Source organism: Bradysia coprophila (assembly GCF_014529535.1).
Source record: "Bradysia coprophila strain Holo2 chromosome X unlocalized genomic scaffold, BU_Bcop_v1 contig_38, whole genome shotgun sequence".
NCBI lineage: Eukaryota > Metazoa > Arthropoda > Insecta > Diptera > Sciaridae > Bradysia > Bradysia coprophila.
Genome location: NW_023503327.1, coordinates 1,098,379 through 1,111,022, shown reverse-complemented (window position 1 = coordinate 1,111,022; position 12,644 = coordinate 1,098,379). Strand labels below are relative to the sequence as shown.

At 33.7% G+C, this 12,644-nt stretch overlaps 1 protein-coding gene across 4 annotated transcripts in view; it reads right to left on the bottom strand.

Moving 5' to 3' along the window:
- Positions 1-4,947: 4,947 nt before the first annotated feature.
- The window catches only part of LOC119069630 (eye-specific diacylglycerol kinase), a 194,842-nt gene continuing 187,145 nt past the window's right edge, over positions 4,948-12,644 (bottom strand). For all 4 annotated transcript variants that reach the window (XM_037173729.1, XM_037173732.1, XM_037173730.1 and 1 more), the window contains one exon: positions 4,948-7,883. In XM_037173729.1, coding sequence (XP_037029624.1) covers positions 7,840-7,883 — 44 coding nt within the window. In that variant the 3' untranslated portion in view covers positions 4,948-7,839. The remainder of the gene's footprint in view (positions 7,884-12,644) is intronic.

Below are 12,644 nucleotides of genomic sequence, written 5' to 3'. Positions count from 1 at the left end.
TCGCAGACGTTCACGTGTGAATTCTAGCAAATTCTTGCAAACATTTGTGATGAATTGTGACAGTTAAGGTCGGTTTTTTCATCTGTCAGTGTGACGTTTGAAACGTCAAACCACATTTTTTATGTAAAATGGTCACAAGATCGTTTATTTTTCCTCAATGCAATTAGTGGAATAGAATTAAGAAAAAATTACCGATTTTGTGAACATTTCACATAAAAAGTTTTGTTTGGCGTTTTAACCGTCACTTTGACAGATGTAATAGACCGACTTTTGATCCGAATTATCACAATTCTTTGTGAATTTAATTCAGAATAGTTGGCCCTGTTTTGAACTAAATAAATTGAAAATCTTTCCTAAGAAATCATATTTCTCATAAAAAAATTGAATCAAAAAAGTGATTACAATCTGTCTGTAAGAAATTGATAATTTTAAAATTGGTTAATACCTTCAATCGTTTGTTCTATGTATTTTATACGATCAATCATAGATTTTTCCAATAATAATCTTTTTGCCATTTAATTTTTTTAAATTAATTTTTCTTTCTACTCTTAGTTTTCCACATATTTTTCATCTACAATTTTCTATAACAGTGTTAGATATTCATAAGACATTAGGTTTCAGAAATTGGTTCAGTTTATGTTTAGATTGGAAGTTGGGATTCGTTGGTGAATTGGTTACTATTCCCGAATGACGACATGCATTTGAGACATGATAACTGATAACACAGTCCACAGAATTTATAAATTAGTTATTTACGTATCTGAAGTAGACGGTAGATTTTAAGGAACTTTTCATGCCTAAAGCCCAAATTACGAGAAAAATTTCGATATTTATGCCCAAGACATGAAAACTAAGATTAAGCTCTCATGTCACGGGACAAAATTAAAGAACTTTTCTCGTAATTTCAACCTCTTGCATGAAAAGTAAAAATTGTATCTAACTTCGTTCGGGTTATAACTCGCGAAATTGCGTAAAGTCTACCAGATACGTAAATAACTAATTCATGATCGTTCCATGCTGAAAATTGTGCTGGGTGATTTAAAAAAAAAATCTCCAAAATTTTCTATGCAACGCGCCTTCTAGCAGTTACCTACACTCAACAGATGTCAAATTAAAGAATTATGTGGACAAATGAAAAACTGCAGTTCATCTAATTGCTAGAAGCGTGTCGACAAACTTTTTCGGTAAGTCTCAAAACACAAAATTTCAGTTTTTCTTTGGAAATTGGATTGAGTGACTTAAATTTCACTGTTTCGACTTGAAACATGTGAAATTGATTTATTCAATATAGCGAAAAAAAAGGCTGCTAGGCGCAACCAGCAAAAAAAATTGAGTGACTGTATGAAACGTCATACATGTCCGCAAGATTAGCTTGACGTCATTCATGAAAAGTGTCTAACATTTATAAACGAAACAGTCGGTTAATGAAGTCAGTTTGGTCAAAACGTCACCAATTTCATGTTTTGTATTTTATTTTCTTATTCAATTAGTTAGGACAATGATTGGAAAAAAATTGTTTTTCTTTTTTAATTTGAATTAAAATTCCACATATCAATTGCATGCACGCAAATTACACTGTAAAATTGTTTATCAAATTTTTGTGTTTTTTTTTTGTTTGTTAAGCCTTATTCAACGGTTTTTTATTTACCACAACAGTTTGATGAAAGTCATTTAAATTATGTCCAATATATGTGTATCGGTGCGATATCTCTCATCACAAAAATAAAAATTAAAAAAATTTTAAGGTTAGAAAAATCTACACCGAATTTTTATAAATATTTTTGTTTTCTTTCTTCTTGTTATTTACATTAAGTACAATGTTTCTCAAATTAATTTTTTTTTGTTTTTTTTTTAATCATTTTGTCTCACGATAGTATATGTTTCTCAGAAAATATACAACATTCCGGTGGAATTTCTTTTTTTCTATTCCATTATCGTTTTTCACAATTAAAAGATTAACAAATCGAATGATTTAATTTTTCTTTACGGTTGGTTAACGGTTCTAATTTTAAACTTTCACCGTTTTGTATCTCGTTATTGGTTTTTATTTATTTTATTTTTTTTAATCATTATAGAGGTCATTCTACAAAATTTGGACCCTTTTTCCTTTGCTCATGCTACTGTTTTGTAATATTTACACTTCTACGAATAAATAAATTTCATTTTTTATTTTTAAATTTTTGCTTTAAATTTTATTCATTCCATGCCGACGGATGGAATGGACACAGAACTTTTTATTTTTATTTCCTTTTTATACATTTTACTTTTTTAATAGTTTAAATTTTGATATAATTTGTTTTAATGTTAAATATTCATTAAAATTAATTTTTTTTATATTTTTCTTTGTTTAGTTTCTTTTTTGTGCAACACAAATTTGAAAAAGAAAATTGTTGTGAATTATTACGTGGTTTCAGTTTTATTAAGAAAATAGGACAACTATACCAACTATAGAATTGGTAACCGAAAAAACCCTTCTGAACAAGAAAAGTTAGTTTTCGCAAAAAAACAAAACTATTTTGTATTGATTCATTGTGACATGGATAGGGATAAACCATTATGATTCGTAAAGTTCGTAAATATGGCAATTTTGTGAAGGTTTGCCTTTTTTCCCATAAGTCTACGAACTTTACGAACCATTATGGTTTATCGGGGGTAAACGTTATTTTTTCTCTTTGTACTTATCTTTCTAAAAAAACAACAATATTGATTCGTCACATGAGTCTATTATTACCGAAATTATTTTACTCGCAGAAACCCATTAAAATGATCTATTCCATGATGACAGTTGCGATAATTTCCCCGAGGGTTCGCGAGTAAAATAACGTACAATGACGTGAGGGGTCACTCAAAAAGTATGTCACGCTCCAAATAAATGTTACGCAATTTAGATGACTGAACTTATTCATTTAATTTTTTATGCATGAAGATTGCAAGTTACTTGACAATGAAATTGAAATTTGGAAATAAAATTTTTGTTTTACGCGCCCTGACCACAGTCCTGTGGTTTGATACGTAGAACGCTTGCTTCATACGCAAGAGGTCTGGGGTTCAAATCTCGTCAGGGCGCGTAAAACAAAAATTTTATTTCCAAATTTCAATTTCATTGTCAAGTAACTTGCAATTTTCATGCATAAAAAATATTATTTCAATGTTCGGAACACCACCGAAGCAATACAACATTCAAAATAAAAATTATTCATTTAAGTTTTCATACAATTTTGTGTGACAGGGAGTGGGGCCCTGAAAAGAGCCGATTTTAGCATGACATACTTTATGTACGTCCCCTTAACTATTTTTCTTTCAAAATTCGCTAAAACTTAGGACATTCAGATTAACCGTGATGAAACGAAGAGAAAACATTACAATGCGTTGAACCAATACTCTCTCTAGCAAACAAACTTCGTTTTGGCGCTGTCAAAATACCACCTTATTCCTTTGTTTATAGAATCATATACTGTTGACTAATCTCTAATTGTACATGTAAAATGCAACGGCTACGTTGCATTTTTACCACCTTAACAAATGTAGTTAGGTTGTTAGAGGTTACGTATTGGTTGAACTCTAATCAGGAGTTCAGAAAGTCAAATAATCTTCTAAGCCTTATTGTATCATACTAGAATAGTTTTGTTGACGTGAGTGACGTTTGTGGCCCGTGTTCAAGACTGCTTTGCGTTTATTGTATAAGGGAGATTACGATTTTAACTTACAGTAATTTCTCCATGCAAAATGTATGGACAGTCAACTGCGGTACCGTGTGGAGCCTCTTTGGAATCATGATGTGAAAGGTGTTACTTTTTACATTAGGCTTACTAACGAAAACTGTAGGGTTGCCCAAAGTTGCAAAATTGTCATAAAACGACCGCCGTTTTTAGCAGAATATAGCTCAACCAATCCACTTCAAGCATGAGTGGTACTCTAAATAGTGTACGGAAACTGGAAAGTGTGTCGAACAATTTTTTGCACTGTAAAAAAATTCGGACACTTTTTTCATACAAAGTAGTACTCTATGTGGCAGCTGTCATTTATAGCATTTTTGCTTGAAGTGCGTTGGCCCAACGGATTCCACTTTAAATAAACTTCACGAAAACTATTTTTCCTAATATTAAAAATATTAACTTACTTTGAGTGAAAATATTGACTAACGCTTGCTCGTAATGTAATTGTGATTTTTCTATCCGACGGGAAGAAAAAACCAACCAGAGGCGACAATATTTTCAATAGTTTTTCCTTCGCCATTTTATTTTGTCACCCAGTTACCATCACGCATAGAAATTCATGACCAACAATTTTCATTATTTTCGGTCAATGACTACCATCAACAGATAAATCAAAAACTTCGTAACTCACAAGCAAACACACAAGAGGTCTTGCATTTTCCAGTGACTTTATCGCACTAGGTCGACATAAAATTAAGAAAATTGATTCGTTACTAAAACCAAAAAAAAAAATCTTAATCGATACACATGTTGAAATGGGTTCGTTTGACACGATGAACCGTTAAAGTCACCTCACTTGACAATCGAACTCGAACTCAGACCCATTTCGACATTAGTACCGAAAGTGGTTCTACATTTCCCGTATATTTCCAAAAATAATTTTGGATAACGGGAAAAGTTGACCATGTTGACGATAGTCATTGTGTCCGGTGTATGTTGCATTTTTTTGGAATTTGTTTTATTTTCCAATTTTTCGTTTAAAATTTAAATTTATTTATCCGATATTGTAATTCTAACAAAAATTAAATTGAATGGATCGTTTCTGATGGATTGTAATTCTATTTTAAAGGAACCGAAAATAGTGATTATTGAATTCATTTTAAGTTCGTATTTACAAGTAAAAGTGTTAGATTGTCAACAGCTTGAGAGTTTATCATTTTAATGTTTTACTAATTATCATCTTATAACAGGGGCAGAGGAGTCTAAATTATTTTCTATGATTTTTAAAAAAATTTATTTTCCTATTTACAAGCACCCAAAAATCACTAAAGTTGATACAAAATCAAGGGGCACAAACAGGTAAAGTATCAAGTTGGTGATTTTTGAAAATAAAGAAACGAAAAATTCTTTAAACTTTTCACATTGAAATTGCGATTACTTTTCAATTATTTATTTACAGTTTAAATTCACAAGAAAATAGTTGTTTTTTTTTTGCATTATTACATTGCATGTTTCATTTTTAATTTCTTTTAGCCTATAGATACACTCGTCGTAAATACACGAAATATTTATTTAATTTTTTAAACTTTTATTTCTGATAATTGACAAATTCTTTCAATGTTATTTTCAATATTAGTTTCAATTCTTTGTTTCTTATTTGTTTATTTTAAATTTTTTTACATTTATGAGAATTCAAATTTTACTTTTTCATTTGTTAACTATAAAAATATATTTCTTTTTCTTTCACTTTATAAATGTAATCAGTAATTTTATGTGTATGGTTTTCTATAGAATACTTTTATATTTACATCAGAAGTTTCTTTTACAATTTTCTCTTTTTTTTTGTTGGTTACTTTCAAATCAAACTACAACTTTTATATAGTGCAAGCTGTCAGTGAGGTCACTATCTTTATTAACAGAAAAGAAACAACTGGATGCGATATTTTGATTGCTCGGTAGTCATTTTCACGCAAAACGTGAACACTTTTTACACTGGGAATACCCACTGTTCTCAGACATTCCTATTCCACTTCTACTCCCTATATTTACAGATTTTCGGTTTAACATCCCCTTTCCCTAAACTATTCAAAAGAAGCATTTTAGGTGTGACTGCCAGGTGTGATAGTCATTTACAATAAATTGGGAGGTAATTCCTGGGTTAGAGTGTTGAGTTTTCCACTTGAGGAACGTCAGAGCTAGACGTGAAAATTGTTCCATCGTAGAATCATTAAACGCTTGAGCTCAAAGAAAAGTGAACACCGTCAATAGTCAATCGGCACGTAATGCCAACACTTGAAAGAATCACGGTTTTCTTTTGCTAAGCGAAATGTGTACATGAAAAGTCTACAAAGAATCCTAATTCAGTGAGAAAGTTTGATGACTCGATTCTCTCACGAAGGCGTAGAGCGCGATCTGTAAATTCCAGAAAATTAAGACACGCAATCACTGTTCCACATGGAAAAACTTCGTGAAGTAATATTTTCCAACGGAACTGTGACAGAAATGCGAGTGATCGTGCAAAATTAGTCCACGAAAATATTTACGGGAATTTAACTTATTGAATAAAAAAACAACAGGAAGTTGTCGCGAGTGTAACTTCTACGTTGATCAGGGTCTATTTTCGAGAAACAAAGTTCACGAATTTCATTTTTTGAAAAATTCAAGATATTTGTTTCTCGAAAATAGTCACTGATGTTGACACAATAAGTCTTCCTGATCCACAAATATTTTACGATGGAACGCAGTGAAAACTGAAATTTACTTCTATACTCTAACGGCTGGAACATCATTGAAAACTCACAACGTTAAGAGTCTCTTAAAATGATATCTCCAATCTGTACTGTATGGGACTGTGAATGACAAACTCCACCCCTAATTGTCTGCTGTTTTCGTTTTTCATTTGTTTTCTGTTGATAAGATGATTACCTACTCCTATCGCATTTAACTGATTCGTCTTTAGTGACAAATGTTTCTTCTTCTTCTTCTTTTGGACGGATTTTCCTCTTCAGAGATCCACTGTACTTAAATTTAAATTTTTAGTGTTCTTTGACTGGAATTCTCTATCTACACATCGTTAAATTAGGAATTGAACGAAAATAAATTTTTTATTGAATTTACAAACGAAGAGGAAGAAATATATCCAAATCTTCTTCCTCTTTTTTTTTAAATTAATAATTATCCAATGGCTTTGTTTTGTATCACCCTTTCATACTTATTGTAGAATAATATTGGAATGTAACTCGGTGTATTATCGGTCAATGATATGTCAAATTAAAACTTTTCTTCTTCTTCCTCCTCCTCTATTTTATTCTACCTCTGCTCGGACTGACGCTAAACTAATTATTTTCGAATAATTACGAGAATTAGAACAACTAATCTACCTAGCTAAATGTGATTCATAATTAGTTCTTTTGAATACAAAAATTTTTCACTTTTTTTAATTTCTCAATTTCTATTATATTCAAAACACTAAACCTCCAAATGTAGACGCCTCTTAAGGATATTTACACTGAACAATTTACAGAAATTTTCTTTTTGCTATGCTATGTTCAAAAAGAAGTTACAACAATATTTTGCGTCCGTCTTCATTTCGTCCATGTTCCGTAGATTTTAATTTTGTAATTTAGTTTGATTTTTATAAGAAACTTTTCATCAATCACTATTTTCGCCCCTAAAAAGCCGTTCATTGGCAATATTACAATCGAATGTTGAGTCAATTACAGTGGAGTCTCTGTAGAACGAAATGTGTCGGGAGAATGTCGAAATTCGTTACAGGTTATGGGCCTGCAAATTTCGAGAATTTCAAAATGACTGCGTCGCAGAGAGACTCCATTGCATTTTCTTTCTTTTCTTTTTTTGTGTAAATATCTATTGCACTGAACTGATAAATAGACTTACGTTCTGTAGATTTTTATTAATTTTTTGATTTTGTAGAATAATTTTTTTTCGGAATTACCTTAACATTATGGCAAAAATAATAATTAGAAATGCTATTCCATACTCACAGTCTAATGATAAATTATATTAAATGATTATTGGGACAATGTGTCAAAAAGTTAAATGAAAATTATTGAAAAAAAAAACTGGAAACAAAAAACACTTGACAAAAAAGAAAAAAGATTTCAAACATCTAATTTTGACCGAAACATAAAAACATAAAATCAACACTATCAATGTCCCCGCTTTAAATACTTGTCCCATAGTCCATTTGCAGAAATTTTTCTTGACCTACAAAAAAGAAATTTTGGAAAAAAATTTATAAATTTGCCAATTTTAAAACAAGCATTTTTCATTATGATGCATATTAGGGTGGTGTCAGGTACGCAATGTTTACCGATAATTTATTTTTTTAGCAGGACCCATTTGTGGTACCCCTCATGCCGAATGGCTGAAAATACGTTCCGCAAGTTGCTAGATCAGCGACATTCCGCGACACTGAAACATTCGGAATCGTATGTCGTGGGAAAAGTATGAAACGTCCACGAAATCGGAATCGAGGTTGGACGGATGTGAAGTGCAAATGCACTCACATCAAAATGCTGATCACACAAAAGTGTGCAAAATGTGGAATGTCGATCGTACCGAATGGTCGATTGCAAGAATTGTGGAAAATTAGAAGTGTATTGTCTGTCGAGCGAAAAGGTTCGGTCTTGATATAGTTCTAGGTTGATCGTCGAAGTAAAAAGGTATAAAATCGGAAAAGAGTTTCCCGCTGAACGGCTCGAAAGTTCTAGATAAATAGTCGTGGAAATAGAGTTGCAAGTTGGTAAAGTGTCTGGCTCGAATAAGTGATTTCGCGTTGAAGTCGTTGTGAATTAGTTAATAACGTTTGAATAATAAAATATATTTTTGCCAAGTGCAAGACACCGTGTTCTCATTATAATTGGAATGAAGGATACGACAATGGCGCCCAACGTGAAAAACCCGCGTAAGAGTTTTGTGTTCACTAAAATTGAATTAAACTTATAGTTGACAATACGACGTTGATTTATAACAATTTTCACTTTTGCTCAATATATGAAAACAAATGAGTGTTGTCAAATTATGTAGAACTGACGCCCATATGAGAATTATATATCGAAGAAAATGCATGTAATGCAAATTCCACAATTGCTGTGAATGTAATTAACTAAATGCAATTATATCTACAAGGAGTTCAGAGAGAGGCGATGCGAAGTGTCTACATATAATGATTCAAAAAGTGAGATTGAGTGATTTTTTTAGTCTGAAGTGACAAGGGGACACGGTGATGTGAGTTGTGAAAAAGTCAGTAATGATACAAGTATATTCTGGTCGGAAGAAGGAACTGAAAGACTCACGGATTTAATTATGAACTTTATTGAATACAGTGTTGCTGCACATACATAAAATAATATGCATAAGCGGGTAATAATTTGTCAGGTGGAATGTTCTTATTATAACATTTAAGAGAAGTCAACAAAAGATGGAGCGGATTAACTTCATAGAAAGACAGTTGGGTAGATGTATGATAAAAGTTGCGCGGTTGCAGAAATCAAATACTAAAATACTAAAAATGCTAAAGGAAGTTGTGGGGAATGGCAACATTGACAACATTGAACAAGAGCCACAAGAAATGAAGTACAGAAAGAACTTAAAATGTTTTAGGTGCAAAGGAACGGGACATTTTAAGAGTGAATGTAGCACAAAACATGCCGACCACATGAAATGTTACCATTGTGGGGGTCTTGGCCACAAAATGTCGAAGTGTCCCAGTATCTCTTTTGGACCAAAATGTTACGGATGTGGCCGTACTGGACACAATTACAAAACCTGTACAAAGCGCGTACGAGAACAGCAAGATTTTTCAGAATCAGATGATGGTTCCGAACGCAATGAATATGATGAGCAGAATTGTGGTAGTATAAAGGTGACGGTCTGAGGAAGGAGACAGGTAAGTATGAATTTAATATTTTTGGCTATGATTTTTTTCTATTTGGAGTATGTATGTGATGCGTGCGAGATCTAGTTCTAGTAGTTGATGTATGCAAGACAGCTGTTATGTTAGTTCGTTTGATTGGTTCTGAGTAGAGTCATGTGTCAAGAAAAACATTGAGAATGTCATGGTGGACTTTCAGTGATATTTGAAATTTTAAGTTTTGGCTAATTCTTGAAAGTTTCATTGCGAGGCTGGAACGAATTAGTCATAAGCGCACGATTGATGAAGAAAATGAATCTGGTGTGAGCACACCGATGGTGTGATAACCAAAGAATGGTTGTCCGCATTTATTTTTTGGACGCAAAAAATTTTTACGGATCACAGGGCATATTGGACGCAAATTGCCCGAAGAACAACCATTATTGTGGTAGTGATAGCTTACGGGGCAGTTGCCTAGAGCAAATTGATCTCGGTAGGCAAAAGCAACACTACTCTGGTTATGAGCAGAGAGGGCAGGCCTAGAGCAATTTGATCTCGGTAGGCAAAAGCAACACTACTCTGGTTATGAGCAGAGAGAGCAGTTGCCTAGAGCAATTTGATCTCGGTAGGCAACAGCAACACTACTCTGGTTATGAGCAGAGAGGGCAGTTGCCTAGAGCAATTTGATCTCGGTAGGCAACAGCAACACTACTCTGGTTATGAGCAGAGAGGGCAGTTGCCTAGAGCAATTTGATCTCGGTAGGCAACAGCAACACTACTCTGGTTATAAGCAGAGAGGGCAGGCCTAGAGCAATTTGATCTCGGTAGGCAAAAGCAACACTAATCTGGTTATGAGCAGAGAGGGCAGGCCTAGAGCAATTTGATCTCGGTAGGCAAAAGCAACACTACTCTGGTTATGAGCAGAGAGGGCAGTTGCCTAGAGCAATTTGACCGTGTCATTGGACGGGAGATGGGTTGAGTGTAATTCTGTGGATGAATTATGAATGAATAATTACTGTGTTGGGGAGCAAAAAGGGTAAAACCAATTTGGTTCTGCGAAAGGGTCGATAAGATTTTTACGCTTCAAGTTGTTGATTTGGTCTGTTTGAATTTGATCTAGCTTCATTTGAGTTTTGATTTTACTTTTTGCTCTTGAGTTGAAATTTGTTGAGTTCGAATATTGTTTGTTGTAAATGATAAATGGATGAACGATGAAATCATATGTATGAAGTCTTTGATTTAAGCTTGGGAAAAATGCATTTGTTTGGGAAGATAAATATTTACGTTTAGCTGAATTTTATGAATTAATGAATTACGCGTGTTGAACGATGAGTAAGGTTGATGAAGGTTTTTGGATGAAAGGTGAGACCTATAGCATGTTATGAATGAATGTGGCCAAAAATGATAAAAATACGAATGCTTGAAATCTCAATGTTGATGAGGTGATTTTAGAGATAGTTACTTTACCTTTACGCTTGGGGAAAATGCATTGGGGTATCAGATCAATTACAATTAGGAAATGATAATATAAATGATATATTTAGTAGTTACAGAAACACGGACACACGCTGTCGTAGTGTCACTATGAAAATTTTAAGAACTCTTGCTTTAAATATTTTTGACTTCATTTTAGAACCATCGACAATCTTTGAACAACATGGCAACATCATTAACGTACACAGTCACCAACATCGACAGTGATAACCAAAGACAGTCAACATCATCGACAGTCATGGACGTGGGTAGTCACTAACATCGACAACCACATAGACACCAATATGAGTCACGAATTTCGGTTCCGTTACAATTGGTTGGTTGAATTGGGCCTGGCAACTTTGCAAGATTGAACATTATGGTTGGTCCATTTGGTCGTTGATGGCCTTTGTCTCAGTTCTTTTCATTATGGGGGCGGGTATCGTGTGGTACATACGATGCCGAAGCACAATATTCCGGAGTGCCACGGAGGGAATACAGCGGATGCACGAATTGGCACGATCCAAGGACAACATTGAAATGAATGAAGTAAATGAATGAATGAGTAAAATATCTGAGAATCTTTCGATAGTTGAAAATTTTAGAGTAGGGTTGGGGGGTGAAAATTTCTGATTTTTATAGTCATTTAAAATGTTTTTGATTTTTATAGTCACTTAGACTGTTACAATTATATTTGGGGTTTCATTTGGGGTCGTAGTTAGGGCCTGTTTGGTCATTTCAAGTTTCTTTTTGATTGTTTAGGTTAAGAATTAATGTGAAAACGCGAAATCACTTTTCCAAAGGCTTGGTCGTATGAGCAAATGGCTCAGAACGGTGTGACAAAGGTTAAAAAGTTTGAAGAGAGGGTTTGCGAGAGAAAGCTTTTTTCCGACTTGAACGATGATCTCATTTTTCTTTTTCTGAGGAGGGAGTATTGTGGTACCCCTCATGCCGAATGGCTGAAAATACGTTCCGCAAGTTGCTAGATCAGCGACATTCCGCGACACTGAAACATTCGGAATCGTATGTCGTGGGAAAAGTATGAAACGTCCACGAAATCGGAATCGAGGTTGGACGGATGTGAAGTGCAAATGCACTCACATCAAAATGCTGATCACACAAAAGTGTGCAAAATGTGGAATGTCGATCGTACCGAATGGTCGATTGCAAGAATTGTGGAAAATTAGAAGTGTATTGTCTGTCGAGCGAAAAGGTTCGGTCTTGATATAGTTCTAGGTTGATCGTCGAAGTAAAAAGGTATAAAATCGGAAAAGAGTTTCCCGCTGAACGGCTCGAAAGTTCTAGATAAATAGTCGTGGAAATAGAGTTGCAAGTTGGTAAAGTGTCTGGCTCGAATAAGTGATTTCGCGTTGAAGTCGTTGTGAATTAGTTAATAACGTTTGAATAATAAAATATATTTTTGCCAAGTGCAAGACACCGTGTTCTCATTATAATTGGAATGAAGGATACGACACATTTTTGGTAAATTTATTTTGAAAAATGTGCAACAATTTACCGAAATCTGCAAAATTTTACTTTAAGAGTGATATCGCCAAATCTTCAGGTGATTGGGGAACAAGCGGTCTCCGATTTTAATGAGTGTTAGCTCGTTGGATTCGTCTTTTAATTCTAGGAAACAC